The following is a 23,415-nucleotide window of genomic DNA, read 5'->3' on the forward strand; positions in this document are numbered from 1 at the left end:
ATGAGGTCTCTCCCTCTCTCTTTCTCCACCCCGCTTCTCGGATGTGCAGCTCCTGTCGGCAGCCAGCCTGTCAATCATCCCCCTGGACTCTTCCCACCGGTGTATTAAAATCCTACCCATAATATCTGTTCAACGTTTCTGCCATTTCCTTATTCCCCATTATAATTTCTCCTGTCTCAGTCTCTAAAGGACCCACATTTACTTTCACTGCTCTCATCCTTTTTATATGCATGTAGAAGCTCTTACAATCTGTTTTTATATTTCTTGCTAGTTTACTCTCATATTTTATTTTCTCCCTCTTTATCAATTTTTTGCTCATCCTTTGCTGAATTCTAAAACTCTTCTAATCCTCCGTCTTACTGTTCTTCTTGGCAACATTATAAGCTTCTTTTAACCGAATACTATCCTTACCTTCTTTAGTTAGCCACAGATGGATCACTTTTCCATGGAGTTTTTATTTCTCGATGAAATGTATATTCGTTGAGAATTATGAAATATTTCTTTAAATGTTTGCCATTGCTTATCTACCACCATATCTTTTAATCTAATTTCCCAATCAACTGTAGCCAACTCGCCCCTCATACCTATGTAATTGGCTTTGTTTAAGACTCTAGTTTCGGACTTAAGTATGTCACTCTCGAACTCAATGCGAAATTCTATGATATTACGATCACTCTTCCCCAGAGGATCCCTTACTATGCGATTACCCTGTCTCATTACACAAGACAAGATCTAAAATAGTCTGTTCCCTGATTGGTTTCACGATGTATTGTTCTAGGAAACTGTCTTGAATGCTTTCCATGAGCTCGTTCTCCAAACTACTTTTGCCAATTTGATTTGCCCAGTCTATATGAAGATTAAAGTCCCCCACGGTAACTGCATTACCTTTATTTCTTGATTGATGCTCTGTCCAGTTAGGAGGCCTATAAACTTCTCACCAGTGTTTTCTGCCCCTTGTTATGTCTTATCTCCACCCATGCTGATTCTACTTCCTGATCTTCCAAGTCAAGATCCCTTCTCACTACTGTCCTTATGTCATACTTTATTATCAGGGCTACCCCCCCCCCATTTTTCCATTTTGCCTATCTTTTCGAAAAGTCATGTACCCTAGAATATTTAGTTCCGAACCTTGGTCACCCTGCAACCACGTCTCAGTAATGGCTACTAGATTAAACCCATTTATCTCTATTTGTGCCATTAATTCATCTATCTTGTTACGAATGCTTCGTGCATTCAGATAAAGTGCCTTTAATTTTAACTTTTTACTATTTTTCCCTGACTTGACCTTATTCACTGATGCACTATTACTGTTAAACTCTCTGTCCCTTCCTATCACACTCTGCTTATCTTTACTCAAATCGTTACACTGCTCTATGGCCCTGGCTTTTCTCTTTAGGTTTATAAATTTCCCCTCACCTGAACCCTCCCCCTTGCTTTTTAGCTTAAAACCCTATATACCGCTCTAGTTATTCGATTCACCAGGACACTGGTTCTAGCCTGGTTTAAGTGGAGCCCATCCCAACGGAACAGCTCCCTTTTTTTCCAGTATTGGTGCCAGTGCCCCATGAATCGAAACCCCTGTCTCCCACACCACTCTTTGAGTCACGCATTTAACTCTCTGATCTGTTTGTTCCTATGCCAATTTGCACGTGGCTCAGGAAGTAATCCAGAGATTATTACCTTTGAGGTTCTGCTTATTAATTTGGACCCTAGCTCCTCAAACTCCCTCAGCAGAACTTCATTCCTAGTTCTACCTATGTCATTGGTTCCTACGTGGACCACATCAATTGAATCCTTCCCCTCATGCTTCAAGTTCTTCTCCAGCCGCAAGAAGAAATCCTTAATTCTGGCATCGGACAGGCAACACAGCCTTTGGGACTCCTGGTCATGGCTGCAGAGAACAGTATCTATCCTCCAGACTATACTATCCCCTACCACTACCACATTCCTTTTTACCCCCTCCACTTGAATGGCCTCCTGTACCACAGTGCCATGGTCAGTTTGCCCATCCTCCCTGCAGTCTTTGTTCTCATCCATAGAGGTAGCAAGTACCTTGTACTTGTTGGACAAAGTGAAAGGTTGAGGCTCCTCCATCACTGTATCCTGGGTCCCCATACCTGCCTGAGTCATAGTCACATCCTCCTGTCCCTGACCACTGACTACTCTATACTAAATCTATACTACTACCTAACTTAAGGAGTGTGACTGACTCCTGGATCAAAGTGTCTAGATAACTCTCCCCCTCCCTGATGCATCACAATGTCTGCAGATCGGACTCCAGCTCAACAACGCTGAGCCGGAGTTCCTCGAGCTGCAGACACTTACTGCAGATGTGGTTGTCTGGGATCACGCTGCTCATAGCCTCGACCCCAACCCATTTTCCTGGGTTGAAGGTCATTAAGCATGCATGAGAGGGGGTCCTGACTATACCTCTGCCACACAGACTGAGCTCAACACTTCCAGCCAACAGAGCTCAGTGTTGCTGCTGCGAGACAATCACTGCAGTGCCAGAAAAAGAAGGAGGCGCAATTAAAGGGGGCAGAAGCACCAGTAAGAATTTTTTTAAAGTTTTTTTTAAAAAGAGACTTTCAATGAGCCATGGCCTCTTCTGTTTCAGGTATGATTGGCAGAAGAGAGCAAGAGGTGGCCACTACCAGGCCAGTGGATTCCTGCCACTGCCCCAGCACGTACCGCCACCTCTTTTCTATCAGTATCCAGACTTGCCAGTGCTTCAGTGGGGAGGCAGAGAAATCAGCTAGTTTCCCTAGTGCTGCCCCCTGCGCTGCCATCACTTAAACGCAGTGCAGCAGTCAACGGTTGGGCATTGGGAGAGCAAGCAGTGGTTTCAGGAGCAGGGATCCAGCAGTAGGCTGAAATCAATACTCATCACACAGTCTCCTGCTTTAACTCAGTATTTTCAAAGACTTACAAAACAGTGGAACTCCTTACCTCTTTTTAAGACCCAAGCTTTGTATCAGCTACTCATTACCTCCCCTGATTTGCCTTGTCATCTCTTTTTCTATTTTCAACCCTTGTGGTGTCATGCACTGTAGACCTTAGACTCTTAATCAAATAGTGGGGAATTAGGTGAGAATCCATAATGAACTATAATGCAGCTCATGGTAGTGCCAGTACACTGTGCTGCTATCCTGGTGATGTATAATTACTGGTTTTACCCAGCTCAGCAGCTTTTTATTAAAGGGTGTTTCACTTTTTGCCCTTTCAAATTGAAACAGATGAAGATTGTTTGTCTGCAAATAGTTTACCTCTGCAAGATATAATCTGCAGGACTGAGAGACTTCTCCATTAGAAAGTACTATATTTATTATGAGGATGTTCAGGTAAGTTCCCTTTTTGTATTTTTATCCCTTGTCCTGACTTGTGGAACAAAGAACTTGGGCATGTAGCCTGCTCCCAGGCTTCCTGTACAGGAGGCATCAAACGCTGCCCTGGATGTGAGTTTCCACTCTGATTTTCTGTCCCCTTGCTGGGAAATACATCTCTTCTACACTTATCATTTGATGTAACTCAAACCAGGAACAGAGTAAAGTAGGACTTGAACCTGAATCCATCCCAATTCTGTGACATTGAGCATTGGCACTCCTGAAACTAGTTGGTTGGAGGTATAAGAGCAACGTCCAGGAGACTAACTCTTCTTGCTTGCTTCTGCTCATTATTTCTTCATGGCGGCATGGCTTTGACCGGGATCTCAATGTCTAGGGACTTTGTCGGGAACCCACAATTAAGGTGATTTTAAAAAAGTAGCTATTGTAACAAAAACTAAGCACAGCAACAACTTGCTTTTATATAGCACCATTAATGTGGAAAAAAAGTCCCAAGGCGCTTCACAGCGATGTAAGGGAAAAATAATTGACAGCAAGCCAAAGGAGGAGATATTAGATAAACACTCTAGTGCGCAGTGCAAAGGAACTGCTTCGACTGTATCTCTTTCAATTTTAGGTGCACCAGGCACCTATCTCTGGCCAACATAAGATAAGTCTGGAGCTACAAAATGAGGCCCATCAGGCCCACTCCATCAGCATCCACTTATAATTATTCGAACATGAACTTCTCCTGCCCTTCCACGGGCAAACAGAATGGCCTCCATCAACTTCTCCTAATACTATCCTATAATCAGCATTGGTGTTCAATCCAGTTTTTCCAGTGTAAAGAGTGAATTGCATGTGGCACAGTGGGTTCTAACCCAGTGGCATGAAGGTCTCTTACTCAGAAAAGAATGGCTGGTGTAGAAAATGGAAATGTTCTACTGGTGCAATCTCTCTCTCTCTCTCTTTGATTTCAGGTGGGGAGCCGTACAGTTATACTCACCAGTGGGTTTCTAATGATCCTCATAGGAATGTTTGTAAAAATTGGAGCAATTTTCAGCACCATCCCAGAGCCAGTAATTGGCGGAATGTTGTTGGTGATGTTCGGAGTCATTACAGCTGTCGGGATTTCAAATTTGCAGGTATGTTGAAGCAGTGCCAATCTCCTTCAGTTTTTCCAATTCACCAAAAAACTCTATATTCTCAATTCCAAAACTGCATCCATCAGATGGGAAAAGTGGATACCTTTTTCCTAATTATTTTTCCCACCGTCTCCCCTTTTCATTCTAATTCTCCTGATTAGTATTGATACTGTGAAGCTAGTATGAGAACATTCGTGCTGTATAACTTGGACAGTATCACCCAGACGCTTTTTGTGATTGACGTATAAGAATTCTGCACCTCCTTTTGGCAACAGTCACCAAATTCTACGTGTTTGAAATGGAGATAAAGATATGGGTGTAATACAAGGCTTGGGGAATAATCTGAAATACGGAATCCAGTGTATTACAAGTCTGACAGAGTTAATTGAGGTACAGATTCCAGTGTGTTTCCAATCAAGCCACTGATCCAGTGTTAGTTGGATATTAGTTAGTTAGAATATTATTAGCATCTGCCTGACCACGAATGTACTGACTTTGATTTTACAGGGTCAGTTTCAGTTACATAAGGGGAAATTTTAACCCTCCCTGCTCAGTGGGAATGGAGCGGGGAAGCAGTTAAAATGGAGTGGCTCTGTTTCCCACTCCGCTCCTTCACAAAGGCTGCTACTATTTGTCATGCATATTTCAACCTTTGCAAAGGGTATTTGAGTAACAAAAATGTCTAGCAAAACCCAGTGGCTTGCACAGTAAATATATCGAGACGGCAAATCTAGTCTTTGGCCAAGTGATGGAGTAATGTAACACTCCAACCCTCTGTTTGATGGCTGGTGAAGTAGAGAAGTTGTGATAGTGATAGTGAGGAAGGTGGCCTGCTCGCCACTCCACAAAGGACAGCAATGTGGCATGCCTGGAAGGAGGTGAAGGGAGACAAGTTGAAGAGGCAGCTGGCTGTTACTACTACTGGCAATGCCATCCCTACACTGCATGTCAGCTGCAGATGTTCTTCCAACAGAAGACACTACTCTGCATCTGGCTGGCTGCTGTAGTCCGTGGTGCCAGTTTGGCCTGGTCATTGCCAGGTAGATGCTCCTCTGCCTGTAAATATGGTTGGGAGAACACCAGCAGGTAAGTGCAATCTGCCTCTGGTACAGCCTGACCTGCATGGTATTCTTCCATTGCTGCTTTGCTTCCTCCAGAAAACATAAAAAGTGATTCAGATTGGGAACCCCATTGTCCCAATATTGTGGGTGTATTAAAAACATGGCAGTGCCAGAACACTTGGCACAAAGTCTTCTGAACAATTATATGAAAATATGAAACAAAACGTTCAGTAATAGGCTCATTAAAATAGTCACAAACTGCTGTTACAAATCTTACTACAGGTTTCTTAAATGCAGTTCTATAAACAACACACCATAGAAGCTGGGGTAAATAACGACTGAGCGCTTTGCTGGTGTAAAAGTAGAGAAATTGTATGGACATCCAAATGACATTATTATTGGAACCTAATTCTAATATGATTCATTGAACACTGGCGAGCATTCCTCAGGCAATAACAAAACCTAAATAGAAAGTTGGATGAGATGCTGAATGGGCAGAATGCTTGCATAACTGATCTCTGTCCATTTTCCCATTTGGCAATGTGTACTTTACATCTGTTTATTGATATGGAAAGGAGCATCAATCTCTGTCTGTCTCAGCTCCATCAATTCATTACATTTGGACATTTTACCAACTATTTCCGACGATTTTGCTTGGAGACATCACAGTTAATTCATGTTAATTATTTCTGCTCACTGCATTGCAAACATTGCTATAAATGTTCAACACCCTTTTTCTATCTGGGTCCCTTTAAAAGTGTCCTTTAGTCTTGGGCCTGTTCCCTGCTGGGTTTATTGTGTACAGGGCATTCTTTTTCCAAGTCATTTTGCACTGCATTGAAAGTGAATGAATCAGTTAATTATATAAGTGTCATTACTCATATTGTTACCATTCACACACAACTAATTCCCAGGGACACCAATGAATGAGACTGGGTGACCCGGTGAGTCAGAAAACTGGCTTTCATTGCAGAATCCAGTGTAGAGTGGTGGGGTGAAAGTCTCCTCTTCCTGATAGTTGTAAGGGTCCTAAATCTAATTAGTTTGAGCCAGCATGGATTTGGGAGGCAACAGCATGTTCAAGGACTTTGGAGAGGAAAGAGAGGTTGGAGATGGGGTGGTAGTTTACAACGGCAGAGAAGTTAAGGATAGGTTTTTTGAGGAAAGGGAAGGGAATAATAACTGAGAAGACTGAACCATTTAGAATGTCAGCTAACATGGGGGCCATGATGGTAAATTAGGTGGTCAGCAGTTCAGTGGGAATGGAGTCAAGATAGCAGGAAGTGGGTCTCATGGACAAGATGAACTCTGAGAGGGCATGAGGGGAGATAGGAAAGAAACTAGAGAAAGACACAGTCTCCGGACTAGGATAAGGGGGAACCTTGGGGAAGGTTTGGCTTGGTGGGGACCAAGGGGAAGGGGAGGCAGCTGAACAGCTGAGACCCGATGGTCTCAATCTCAGTGACAAAGTCCACAAACTCCTCTCAGTTGTCCTTGAAGGTGAGGGTGGATTGGGCAGGAGAGAGAGGTTTAAGGAGACAGTTGGTAGGAGAAAAAAAAAGCCAGGAGTTATCTTTGCTTTCCAGGTTGATCCTGGAGTAGGGAGTGGTTTTGGCCCAATAATGCTTGATGTGGTCCAGCCAGATCTGGCGATGGATGTCTGAAAATTGGCTGCTGTGTTTCCTACATTACAACAGTGACTACAGTTCAAAAAGTATTTTATTGTCTGTAAAGCGCTATGGGATGTCCGGAGGCCATGAAAGGCATTATATATATGCAAGTCGTTCTTTCTTTCGAGCCTTCACTTTCCAGCCAGATCTGCCACGTGACTTTGAGCTGGATCACTGTTTCCTTACAAGTACCGGATGGATCTTTCCCTATATTTCTGCCTCTACGCGTCAGGCATTATGTCATGAACGCTGAGAATAGCACGTGTGACAATATCACAGTCCATACTATCGGCATGAATGCTGAGAATAGCACATGTTACAATATCACAATCCATACTATGCATGAACACTGAGAATAGCACACGTTACAATATCACAGTCCATACTATCTCCATGAACGCTGATAATAGCACGTGTTACAATATCACAGTCCATACTATCTCCATGAACGCTGAGAATAGCACATGTTACAATATCACAGTCCATACTATCGGCATGAATGCTGAGAATTGCACATGTTACAATATCACAGTCCATTCTATCTCCATGAATGCTGAGAATAGCACATGTTACAATATCACAGCCCACACTATCTCCATGAACGCTGAGAATAGCAGACGTTACAATATCACAGTCCAAACTATCTCCATGAACGCTGATAATAGCACATGTTACAATATCACAGTCCATACTATCTCCATGAACGCTGATAATAGCACGTTTTACAATATCACAGTCCATTCTATCGGCATGAATGCTGAGAATAGCACACATGTTACAATATCACAGTCCATACTATCTCCATGAATGCTGACAATAGCACATGTTACAATATCAAAGTCCATACGATCAGCAGGAACACTGAGAATAGCATGCGTGACAATATCACTGTCCATACGATCAGCATGAATGCTGAGAATAGCATGCGTTACCATATCACAGTCCGCACTATCTGCATGAGCACTGAGAATACCATGCGTTACAATATCACAGTCCATACTATCTCCATGAACGCTGATAATAGCATGTGTTACAATATAACAGTCCATACTATCTCCATGAACGCTGAGAATAGCAAATGATACAATATCACAGTCCATACTATCGGCATGAATGCTGAGAATAGCACATGTCACAATATCACAGTCCATACTACCTCCATGAACGCTGAGAATAGCAAATGTTACAATATCACAGTCCATACTATCTCCATGAACGCTGAGAACAGCACATGTTACAATATCACAGTCCATACTATCTCCATGAACGCTGAGAATAGCACATGTTACAATATCACAGTCCATACTATCAGCATGAATGCTGAGAATAGCACATGTTACAATATCACAGTCCATACTATCAGCATGAATGCTGAAAATAGCACACATGTTACAATATCACAGTCCATACTATCGGCATGAATGCTGAGAATAACACACATGTTACAATATCACAGTCCATACTATCTCCATGAACGCTGAGAAAAGCACATGTTACAATTTCACAGTCCATACTATTGGCATGAATGCTGAGAATAACACACATGTTACAATATCACAGTCCATACTATCTCCATGAACGCTGAGAATAGCACATGTTACAATATCAAAGTCCATACGATTAGCAGGAACACTGAGAATAGCATGCGTTACAATATCACTGTCCATACGATCAGCATGAATGCTGAGAATAGCACGCGTTACCATATCACAGTCCGCACAATCTGCATGAGCGCTGAGAATAGCACATGTTACAATATCACAGTCCATATTATCTGCATGAATGCTGAGAATAGCACGTGTTACAATATCACAGTCCATACTATCTCCATGAACGCTGAGAATAGCACATCTTACAATATCACAGTCCATACTATCACCATGAACGCTGAGAATAGCACATCTTACAATATCACAGTCCCTACCATCACCATGAACGCTGATAACAGCACGTGTTACAACATCACAGTCCATACTATCTCCATGAACGCTGAGAATAGCACATGTTACAATATGACAGTCCATACTATCGGCATGAATGCTGAGAATAGCACATGTTACAATATGACAGTCCATACTATCGGCATGAATGCTGAGAATAGCATATGTTACAATATCACAGTCCATACTATCTCCATGAATGCTGAGAATAGCACGTGTTACAATATCACAGTCCATACTTTCTCCATGAACGCTGAGAACAGCAGACGTTACAATATCACAGTCCATACTGTCTGCATGAATGCTGAGAATAGCACACATTACAATATCACAGTCCATACTATCGGCATGAATGCTGAGAATAGCACATGTCACAATATCACAGTCCATACTACCTCCATGAACGCTGAGAATAGCAAATGTTACAATATCACAGTCCATACTATCTCCATGAACGCTGAGAACAGCAGACGTTACAATATCACAGTCCATACTGTCTGCATGAATGCTGAGAATAGCACATGTTACAATATCACAGTCCATACTATCGGCATGAACGCTGAGAATAGCACATGTCACAATATCACAGTCCATACTACCTCCATGAACGCTGAGAATAGCAAATGTTACAATATCACAGTCCATACTATCTCCATGAACGCTGAGAACAGCACATGTTACAATATCACAGTCCATACTATCTCCATGAACGCTGAGAATAGCACATGTTACAATATCACAGTCCATACTATCAGCATGAATGCTGAGAATAGCACATGTTACAATATCACAGTCCATACTATCAGCATGAATGCTGACAATAGCACACATGTTACAATATCACAGTCCATACTATCGGCATGAATGCTGAGAATAACACACATGTTACAATATCACAGTCCATACTATCTCCATGAACGCTGAGAAAAGCACATGTTACAATTTCACAGTCCATACTATTGGCATGAATGCTGAGAATAACACACATGTTACAATATCACAGTCCATACTATCTCCATGAACGCTGAGAATAGCACATGTTACAATATCAAAGTCCATACGATTAGCAGGAACACTGAGAATAGCATGCGTTACAATATCACTGTCCATACGATCAGCATGAATGCTGAGAATAGCACGCGTTACCATATCACAGTCCGCACAATCTGCATGAGCGCTGAGAATAGCACATGTTACAATATCACGGTCCATATTATCTGCATGAATGCTGAGAATAGCACGTGTTACAATATCACAGTCCATACTATCTCCATGAACGCTGAGAATAGCACATCTTACAATATCACAGTCCATACTATCACCATGAACGCTGAGAATAGCACATCTTACAATATCACAGTCCCTACCATCACCATGAACGCTGACAACAGCACGTGTTACAACATCACAGTCCATACTATCTCCATGAACGCTGAGAATAGCACATGTTACAATATGACAGTCCATACTATCGGCATGAATGCTGAGAATAGCACATGTTACAATATGACAGTCCATACTATCGGCATGAATGCTGAGAATAGCATATGTTACAATATCACAGTCCATACTATCTCCATGAATGCTGAGAATAGCACGTGTTACAATATCACAGTCCATACTTTCTCCATGAACGCTGAGAACAGCAGACGTTACAATATCACAGTCCATACTATCAGCATGAATGCTGAGAATAGCACATGTTACAATATCGCAGTCCATACTATCTCCATGAACGCTGAGAATAGCACATCTTACAATATCACAGTCCCTACCATCACCATGAACGCTGATAACAGCACATGTTACAACATCACAGTCCATACTATCTCCATGAACGCTGAGAATAGCACATGTTACAATATGACAGTCCATACTATCGGCATGAATGCTGAGAATAGCACATGTTACAATATGACAGTCCATACTATCGGCATGAACGCTGAGAATAGCACGTGTTACAATATCACAGTCCATACTTTCTCCATGAACGCTGAGAACAGCAGACGTTACAATATCACAGTCCATACTATCAGCATGAATGCTGAGAATAGCACATGTTACAATATCGCAGTCCATACTATCTCCATGTATGCTGACAATAGCACATGTTACAATATCACAGTCCATACTTTCTCCATGAACGCTGAGAATAGCACATGTTACAATATCACAGTCCCTACTCTCTCCATGAACGCTGATAATAGCACGTGTTACAATATCACAGTCCATACTTTCTCCATGAACGCTGAGAATAGCACATGTTACAATATCACAGTCCCTACTATCTCCATGAACGCTGATAATAGCACGTGTTACAATATCACAGTCCATACTTTCTCCATGAACGCTGAGAATAGCACATGTTACAATATCACAGTCCATACTATCGGCATCAATGCTGAGAATAGCACGTTACAATATCACAGTCCATACTATCTCCATGAACGCTGAGAACAGCACACATTACAATATCACAGTCCATACTATCTCCATGAACGCTGATAATAGCACATGTTACAATATCACAGTCCATACTATCTCCATGAACGCTGATAATAGCACGTGTTACAATATCACAGTCCATACTATCTCCATGAACGCTGAGAATAGCACATGTTACAATATCACAGTCCATACTATCGGCATGATTGCTGAGAATAACACACATGTTACAATATCACAGTCCTTACTATCTCCATGAACGCTGAGAATACCACATGTTACAATATCAAAGTCCATACGATTAGCAGGAACACTGAGAATAGCATGCGTTACAATATCACTGTCCATACGATCAGCATGAATGCTGAGAATAGCATGCGTTACCATATCACAGTCCGCACAATCTGCATGAGCGCTGAGAATAGCATGCGTTACAATATCACCGTCCATACTATCTGCATGAATGCTGAGAATAGCACGTGTGACAATATCACAGTCCCGACTATCACCATGAACGCTGATAATAGCACGTGTTACAATATCACAGTCCATACTATCTCCATGAACGCTGAGAATAGCATGCGTTACCATATCACAGTCCGCACTATCTGCATGAGCGCTGAGAATAGCATGCGTTACAATATCACAGTCCATACTATCTGCATGAAAACTGAGAACAGCATGCGTAACAATATCACAGTCCATACTATCTGCATGAACGCTGAGAATAGCATGCGTTACAATATCACAGTCCATACTATCTGCATGAAAACTGAGAACAGCATGCGTAACAATATCACAGTCCATACTATCTGCATGAACGTTGAGAATAGCATGCGTTACAATATCAAAGTCCATACTATCTGCAAGAACGCTGAGAATACCATGCGTTACAATATCACAATCCATACTATCTGCATGAACGCTGAGAATCGCACATGTTACAATATCACAGTCCACACTATCAGCATGAACGCTGATAATAGCACCTTTTACAACATCACAGTCGAACTATCTCCATGAACGCTGATAATAGCACGTGTTACAATATCACAGTCCATACTATCGGCATGAATGCTGAGAATAGCACACATGTTACAATATCACAGTCCATACTATCTCCATGAACGCTGAGAATAGCACATGTTACAATATCACAGTCCATACTATCGGCATGAATGCTGAGAATAGCACATGTTACAATATCACAGTCCATACTATCGGCATGAATGCTGAGATTAACACACATGTTACAATATCACAGTCCATACTATCTCCATGAACGCTGAGAATAGCACATGTTACAATATCAAAGTCCATACGATTAGCAGGAACACTGAGAATAGCATGCGTTACAATATCACTGTCCATATGATCAGCTTGAATGCTGAGAATAGCACGCGTTACCATATCACAGTCCGCACAATCTGCATGAGCGCTGAGAATAGCATGCGTTACAGTATCACAGTCCATACTATCAGCATGAACACTGAGAATAGCATGCGTTACAATATCACAGTCCATACTATCAGCATGAACACTGAGAATAGCATGCGTTACAATATCACAGTCCATACCATCTACATGACCGCTGAGAACAGCATGCATTACAATATCACAGTCCATACTATCTCCATGAACGCTGAGAATAGCATGCGTTACCATATCACAGTCCGCACTATCTGCATGAGCGCTGAGAATAGCATGCGTTACAATATCACAGTCCATACTATCTGCATGAAAACTGAGAACAGCATGCGTAACAATATCACAGTCCATACTATCTGCATGAACGCTGAGAATAGCATGCGTTACAATATCACAGTCCATACTATCTGCATGAAAACTGAGAACAGCATGCGTAACAATATCACAGTCCATACTATCTGCATGAACGTTGAGAATAGCATGCGTTACAATATCAAAGTCCATACTATCTGCAAGAACGCTGAGAATACCATGCGTTACAATATCACAATCCATACTATCTGCATGAACGCTGAGAATCGCACATGTTACAATATCACAGTCCACACTATCAGCATGAACGCTGATAATAGCACCTTTTACAACATCACAGTCGAACTATCTCCATGAACGCTGATAATAGCACGTGTTACAATATCACAGTCCATACTATCGGCATGAATGCTGAGAATAGCACACATGTTACAATATCACAGTCCATACTATCTCCATGAACGCTGAGAATAGCACATGTTACAATATCACAGTCCATACTATCGGCATGAATGCTGAGAATAGCACATGTTACAATATCACAGTCCATACTATCGGCATGAATGCTGAGATTAACACACATGTTACAATATCACAGTCCATACTATCTCCATGAACGCTGAGAATAGCACATGTTACAATATCAAAGTCCATACGATTAGCAGGAACACTGAGAATAGCATGCGTTACAATATCACTGTCCATATGATCAGCTTGAATGCTGAGAATAGCACGCGTTACCATATCACAGTCCGCACAATCTGCATGAGCGCTGAGAATAGCATGCGTTACAGTATCACAGTCCATACTATCAGCATGAACACTGAGAATAGCATGCGTTACAATATCACAGTCCATACTATCAGCATGAACACTGAGAATAGCATGCGTTACAATATCACAGTCCATACCATCTACATGACCGCTGAGAACAGCATGCATTACAATATCACAGTCCATACTATCTGCATGAACGCTGAGAATAGCATGCGTTACAATATCACAGTCCATACTATCTCCATGAACGCTGAGAATAGCACATGTTAAAATAAGACAGTCCATACTATCGGCATGAATGCTGAGAATAGCATGTTACAATATCACAGTCCATACTATCTGCGTGAACGCTGAGACTAGCACGTGTTACAATATCACAGTCCATACTATCTCCATGAGCACTGAGAACAGCACACGTTGCAATATCACAGTCCATACTATCGGCATGAATGCTGAGAATAGCACATGTTACAATATCACAGTCCATACTATCTGCGTGAACGCAGATAATAGCACATTATTACAATATCACAGTCCATGCTATCTGCGTGAACGCTGAGAATAGCATGCGTTACAATATCACAGTCCATACTATGAGCATGAACACTGAGAAGAGCACATGTTACAATATCACAGTCCATACTATCTGCATGAATGCTGAGAATAGCATGCGTTACAATATCACAGTCCATACTATCTGCATGAACGCTGAGAATAGCATGCGTTACAATATCACAGTCCATACTATCTCCATGAAAGCTGAGAATAGCACGTTACAATATCACAATCCATACTATCTGCATGAATGCTGAGAATAGCATGCGTTTCAATATCACAGTCCATGCTATCTGCATGAACGCTGAGAATAGCATGCGTTACAATATCACAGTCCATACTATCTCCATGAACGCTGAGAATAGCATGCGTTACAATATCACAGTCCATACGATCTGCGTGAACGCTGAGAATCGCACATGTTACAATATCACAGTCCATACTATCTCCATGAACGCTGAGAATAGCACATGTTAAAATAAGACAGTCCATACTATCGGCATGAATGCTGAGAATAGCACGTTACAATATCACAGTCCATACTATCTCCATGAACGCTGAGAATAGCACATGTTACAATATCAAAGTCCATACGATTAGCAGGAACACTGAGAATAGCATGCGTTACAATATCACAGTCCATACTATCTGCGTGAACGCTGAGAATAGCACATGTTACAATATCAAAGTCCATACTATCTCCATGAAAGCTGAGAATAGCACGTTACAATATCACAGTCCATACTGTCTGCATGAATGCTGAGAATAGCACACATTACAATATCACAGTCCATACTATCTCCATGAACGCTGAGAATAGCACATGTTACAATATCAAAGTCCATACGATTAGCAGGAACACTGAGAATAGCATGCGTTACAATATCACTGTCCATATGATCAGCTTGAATGCTGAGAATAGCACGCGTTACCATATCATAGTCCGCACAATCTGCATGAGCGCTGAGAATAGCATGCGTTACAGTATCACAGTCCATACTATCAGCATGAACACTGAGAATAGCATGCGTTACAGTATCACAGTCCATACTATCAGCATGAACACTGAGAATAGCATGCGTTACAATATCACAGTCCATACCATCTACATGACCGCTGAGAATAGCATGCATTACAATATCACAGTCCATACTATCTGCATGAACGCTGAGAATAGCATGCGTTACAATATCACAGTCCATACTATCTCCATGAACGCTGAGAATAGCACATGTTCAAATAAGACAGTCCATACTATCGGCATGAATGCTGAGAATAGCACGTTACAATATCACAGTCCATACTATCTGCGTGAACGCTGATAATAGCACGTGTTACAATATCACAGTCCATACTATCTCCATGAACGCTGAGAATAGCATGCGTTACCATATCATAGTCCGCACTATCTGCATGAGCGCTGAGAATAGCATGCGTTACAATATCACAGTCCATACTATCTGCATGAAAACTGAGAACAGCATGCGTAACAATATCACAGTCCATACTATCTGCATGAACGCTGAGAATAGCATGCGTTACAATATCACAGTCCATACTATCTCCATGAACGCTGAGAATAGCACATGTTCAAATAAGACAGTCCATACTATCGGCATGAATGCTGAGAATAGCACGTTACAATATCACAGTCCATACTATCTCCATGAACGCTGAGAATAGCACATGTTACAATATCAAAGTCCATACGATTAGCAGGAACACTGAGAATAGCATGCGTTACAATATCACAGTCCATACTATCTGCGTGAACGCTGAGAATAGCACATGTTACAATATCAAAGTCCATACTATCTCCATGAAAGCTGAGAATAGCACGTTACAATATCACAGTCCATACTGTCTGCATGAATGCTGAGAATAGCACACATTACAATATCACAGTCCATACTATCTCCATGAACGCTGAGAATAGCACATGTTACAATATCAAAGTCCATACGATTAGCAGGAACACTGAGAATAGCATGCGTTACAATATCACTGTCCATATGATCAGCTTGAATGCTGAGAATAGCACGCGTTACCATATCATAGTCCGCACAATCTGCATGAGCGCTGAGAATAGCATGCGTTACAGTATCACAGTCCATACTATCAGCATGAACACTGAGAATAGCATGCGTTACAGTATCACAGTCCATACTATCAGCATGAACACTGAGAATAGCATGCGTTACAATATCACAGTCCATACCATCTACATGACCGCTGAGAATAGCATGCATTACAATATCACAGTCCATACTATCTGCATGAACGCTGAGAATAGCATGCGTTACAATATCACAGTCCATACTATCTCCATGAACGCTGAGAATAGCACATGTTCAAATAAGACAGTCCATACTATCGGCATGAATGCTGAGAATAGCACGTTACAATATCACAGTCCATACTATCTGCGTGAACGCTGATAATAGCACGTGTTACAATATCACAGTCCATACTATCTCCATGAACGCTGAGAATAGCATGCGTTACCATATCATAGTCCGCACTATCTGCATGAGCGCTGAGAATAGCATGCGTTACAATATCACAGTCCATACTATCTGCATGAAAACTGAGAACAGCATGCGTAACAATATCACAGTCCATACTATCTGCATGAACGCTGAGAATAGCATGCGTTACAATATCACAGTCCATACTATCTGCATGAAAACTGAGAACAGCATGCGTAACAATATCACAGTCCATACTATCTGCATGAACGTTGAGAATAGCATGCGTTACAATATCACAGTCCATACTATCGGCATGAACGCTGAGTATAGCATGCGTTACAATATCAAAGTCCATACTATCTGCAAGAACGCTGAGAATACCATGCGTTACAATATCACAATCCATACTATCTGCATGAACGCTGAGAATCGCACATGTTACAATATCACAGTCCACACTATCAGCATGAACGCTGATAATAGCACCTTTTACAACATCACAGTCGAACTATCTCCATGAACGCTGATAATAGCACGTGTTACAATATCACAGTCCATACTATCGGCATGAATGCTGAGAATAGCACACATGTTACAATATCACAGTCCATACTATCGGCATGAATGCTGAGAATAGCACATGTTACAATATCACAGTCCATACTATCGGCATGAATGCTGAGATTAACACACATGTTACAATATCACAGTCCATACTATCTGCATGAACGCTGAGAATAGCACATGTTACAATATCAAAGTCCATACGATTAGCAGGAACACTGAGAATAGCATGCGTTACAATATCACTGTCCATATGATCAGCTTGAATGCTGAGAATAGCACGCGTTACCATATCACAGTCCGCACAATCTGCATGAGCGCTGAGAATAGCATGCGTTACAGTATCACAGTCCATACTATCAGCATGAACACTGAGAATAGCATGCGTTACAATATCACAGTCCATACTATCAGCATGAACACTGAGAATAGCATGCGTTACAATATGACAGTCCATACCATCTACATGACCGCTGAGAATAGCATGCATTACAATATCACAGTCCATACTATCTGCATGAACGCTGAGAATAGCATGCGTTACAATATCACAGTCCATACTATCTGCATGAAAACTGAGAACAGCATGCGTAACAATATCACAGTCCATACTATCTGCATGAACGTTGAGAATAGCATGCGTTACAATATCACAGTCCATACTATCGGCATGAACGCTGAGTATAGCATGCGTTACAATATCCAAGTCCATACTATCTGCAAGAACGCTGAGAATACCATGCGTTACAATATCACAATCCATACTATCTGCATGAACGCTGAGAATCGCACATGTTACAATATCACAGTCCACACTATCAGCATGAACGCTGATAATAGCACCTTTTACAACATCACAGTCGAACTATCTCCATGAACGCTGATAATAGCACGTGTTACAATATCACAGTCCGTACTATCGGCATGAATGCTGAGAATAGCACACATGTTACAATATCACAGTCCATACTATCGGCATGAATGCTGAGAATAGCACATGTTACAATATCACAGTCCATACTATCGGCATGAATGCTGAGATTAACACACATGTTACAATATCACAGTCCATACTATCTGCATGAACGCTGAGAATAGCACATGTTACAATATCAAAGTCCATACGATTAGCAGGAACACTGAGAATAGCATGCGTTACAATATCACTGTCCATATGATCAGCTTGAATGCTGAGAATAGCACGCGTTACCATATCACAGTCCGCACAATCTGCATGAGCGCTGAGAATAGCATGCGTTACAGTATCACAGTCCATACTATCAGCATGAACACTGAGAATAGCATGCGTTACAATATCACAGTCCATACTATCAGCATGAACACTGAGAATAGCATGCGTTACAATATGACAGTCCATACCATCTACATGACCGCTGAGAATAGCATGCATTACAATATCACAGTCCATACTATCTGCATGAACGCTGAGAATAGCATGCGTTACAATATCACAGTCCATACTATCTCCATGAACGCTGAGAATAGCACATGTTAAAATAAGACAGTCCATACTATCGGCATGAATGCTGAGAATAGCACGTTACAATATCACAGTCCATACTATCTGCGTGAACGCTGAGACTAGCACGTGTTACAATATCACAGTCCATACTATCTCCATGAGCACTGAGAACAGCACACGTTGCAATATCACAGTCCATACTATCGGCATGAATGCTGAGAATAGCACATGTTACAATATCACAGTCCATACTATCCGCGTGAACGCAGATAATAGCACATTATTACAATATCACAGTCCATGCTATCTGCGTGAACGCTGAGAATAGCATGCGTTACAATATCACAGTCCATACTATGAGCATGAACACTGAGAATAGCACATGTTACAATATCACAGTCCATACTATCTGCATGAATGCTGAGAATAGCATGCGTTTCAATATCACAGTCCATACTATCTGCATGAACGCTGAGAATAGCATGCGTTACAATATCACAGTCCATACTATCTCCATGAAAGCTGAGAATAGCACGTTACAATATCACAATCCATACTATCTGCATGAATGCTGAGAATAGCATGCGTTTCAATATCACAGTCCATGCTATCTGCATGAACGCTGAGAATAGCATGCGTTACAATATCACAGTCCATACTATCTCCATGAACGCTGAGAATAGCATGCGTTACAATATCACAGTCCATACTATCTGCGTGAACGCTGAGAATCGCACATGTTACAATATCACAGTCCATACTATCTCCATGAACGCTGAGAATAGCACATGTTAAAATAAGACAGTCCATACTATCGGCATGAATGCTGAGAATAGCACGTTACAATATCACAGTCCATACTATCTGCGTGAACGCTGAGACTAGCACGTGTTACAATATCACAGTCCATACTATCTCCATGAGCACTGAGAACAGCACACGTTGCAATATCACAGTCCATACTATCGGCATGAATGCTGAGAATAGCACATGTTACAATATCACAGTCCATACTATCTGCGTGAACGCTGATAATAGCACATTATTACAATATCACAGTCCATGCTATCTGCATGAACGCTGAGAATAGCATGCGTTACAATATCACAGTCCATACTATGAGCATGAACACTGAGAATAGCACATGTTACAATATCACAGTCCATACTATCTGCATGAATGCTGAGAATAGCATGCGTTTCAATATCACAGTCCATACTATCTGCATGAACGCTGAGAATAGCATGCGTTACAATATCACAGTCCATACTATCTCCATGAAAGCTGAGAATAACACGTTACAATATCACAATCCATACTATCTGCATGAATGCTGAGAATAGCATGCGTTTCAATATCACAGTCCATGCTATCTGCATGAACGCTGAGAATAGCATGCGTTACAATATCACAGTCCATACTATCTCCATGAACGCTGAGAATAGCATGCGTTACAATATCACAGTCCATACTATCTGCGTGAACGCTGAGAATAGCACATGTTACAATATCACAGTCCATACTATCTCCATGAAAGCTGAGAATAGCACGTTACAATATCACAGTCCATACTGTCTGCATGAATGCTGAGAATAGCACACATTACAATATCACAGTCCATACTATCGGCATGAATGCTGAGAATAGCACACGTTACAATATCACAATCCATACTATCTGCATGAATGCTGAGAATAGCATGCGTTTCAATATCACAGTCCATACTATCGGCACGAACGCTGAGAATAGCATGCGTTACCATATCACAGTCCATACTATCTGCATGAAAACTGAGAATAGCATGCGTAACAAGATCACAGTCCATACTATCTGCATGAATGCTGAGAATAGCATGCGTTACCATATCACAGTCCGCACTATCTGCATGAGCACTGAGAATACCATGCGTTACAATATCACAGTCCATACTATCTCCATGAACGCTGATAATAGCATGTGTTACAATATCACAGTCCATACTATCGGCATGATTGCTGAGAATAACACACATGTTACAATATCACAGTCCTTACTATCTCCATGAACGCTGAGAATAGCACATGTTACAATATCAAAGTCCATACGATTAGCAGGAACACTGAGAATAGCATGCGTTACAATATCACTGTCCATACGATCAGCATGAATGCTGAGAATAGCACGCGTTACCATATCACAGTCCGCACAATCTGCATGAGCGCTGAGAATAGCACATGTTACAATATCACAGTCCATATTATCTGCATGAATGCTGAGAATAGCACGTGTTACAATATCACAGTCCATACTATCTCCATGAACGCTGAGAATAGCACATCTTACAATATCACAGTCCATACTATCACCATGAACGCTGAGAATAGCACATCTTACAATATCACAGTCCCTACCATCATCATGAACGCTGATAACAGCACGTGTTACAACATCACAGTCCATACTATCTCCATGAACGCTGAGAATAGCACATGTTACAATATGACAGTCCATACTATCGGCATGAATGCTGAGAATAGCTTATGTTACAATATCACAGTCCATACTATCTCCATGAATGCTGAGAATAGCACGTGTTACAATATCACAGTCCATACTTTCTCCATGAACGCTGAGAACAGCAGACGTTACAATATCACAGTCCATACTATCAGCATGAATGCTGAGAATAGCACATGTTACAATATCACAGTCCATACTATCACCATGAACGCTGAGAATAGCACATCTTACAATATCACAGTCCCTACCATCACCATGAAAGCTGATAACAGCACGTGTTACAACATCACAGTCCATACTATCTCCATGAACGCTGAGAATAGCACATGTTACAATATCACAGTCCATACTTTCTCCATGAACGCTGAGAATAGCACATGTTACAATATCACAGTCCCTGCTATCTCCATGAACGCTGATAATAGCACGTGTTACAATATCACAGTCCATACTTTCTCCATGAACGCTGAGAATAGCACATGTTACAATATCACAGTCCCTACTATCTCCATGAACGCTGATAATAGCACGTGTTACAATATCACAGTCCATACTTTCTCCATGAACGCTGAGAATAGCACATGTTACAATATCACAGTCCATACTATCGGCATCAATGCTGAGAATAGCACGTTACAATATCACAGTCCATACTATCTCCATGAACGCTGAGAACAGCACACATTACAATATCACAGTCCATACTATCTCCATGAACGCTGATAATAGCACATGTTACAATATCACAGTCCATACTATCTCCATGAACGCTGATAATAGCACGTGTTACAATATCACAGTCCATACTATCTCCATGAACGCTGAGAATAGCACATGTTACAATATCACAGTCCATACTATCGGCATGATTGCTGAGAATAACACACATGTTACAATATCACAGTCCTTACTATCTCCATGAACGCTGAGAATACCACATGTTACAATATCAAAGTCCATACGATTAGCAGGAACACTGAGAATAGCATGCGTTACAATATCACTGTCCATACGATCAGCATGAATGCTGAGAATAGCATGCGTTACCATATCACAGTCCGCACAATCTGCATGAGCGCTGAGAATAGCATGCGTTACAATATCACCGTCCATACTATCTGCATGAATGCTGAGAATAGCACGTGTGACAATATCACAGTCCCGACTATCACCATGAACGCTGATAATAGCACGTGTTACAATATCACAGTCCATACTATCTCCATGAACGCTGAGAATAGCATGCGTTACCATATCACAGTCCGCACTATCTGCATGAGCGCTGAGAATAGCATGCGTTACAATATCACAGTCCATACTATCTGCATGAAAACTGAGAACAGCATGCGTAACAATATCACAGTCCATACTATCTGCATGAACGCTGAGAATAGCATGCGTTACAATATCACAGTCCATACTATCTGCATGAAAACTGAGAACAGCATGCGTAACAATATCACAGTCCATACTATCTGCATGAACGTTGAGAATAGCATGCGTTACAATATCAAAGTCCATACTATCTGCAAGAACGCTGAGAATACCATGCGTTACAATATCACAATCCATACTATCTGCATGAACGCTGAGAATCGCACATGTTACAATATCACAGTCCACACTATCAGCATGAACGCTGATAATAGCACCTTTTACAACATCACAGTCGAACTATCTCCATGAACGCTGATAATAGCACGTGTTACAATATCACAGTCCATACTATCGGCATGAATGCT

The 23,415-nt window shown here is 41.4% G+C and overlaps 1 protein-coding gene across 1 annotated transcript in view; it reads left to right on the top strand.

The window, feature by feature from the left end:
* Positions 1–23,415, top strand: part of slc23a4 (solute carrier family 23 member 4) — a 140,567-nt gene that overhangs the window by 57,172 nt on the left and 59,980 nt on the right. The window contains exon 12 of the mRNA XM_067999140.1: positions 4,304–4,468. Coding sequence (XP_067855241.1) covers positions 4,304–4,468 — 165 coding nt within the window. The remainder of the gene's footprint in view (positions 1–4,303; positions 4,469–23,415) is intronic.

The sequence above is a fragment of the Heptranchias perlo genome, chromosome 18, assembly GCF_035084215.1.
Source record: "Heptranchias perlo isolate sHepPer1 chromosome 18, sHepPer1.hap1, whole genome shotgun sequence".
NCBI classification, from domain to species: domain Eukaryota; kingdom Metazoa; phylum Chordata; class Chondrichthyes; order Hexanchiformes; family Hexanchidae; genus Heptranchias; species Heptranchias perlo.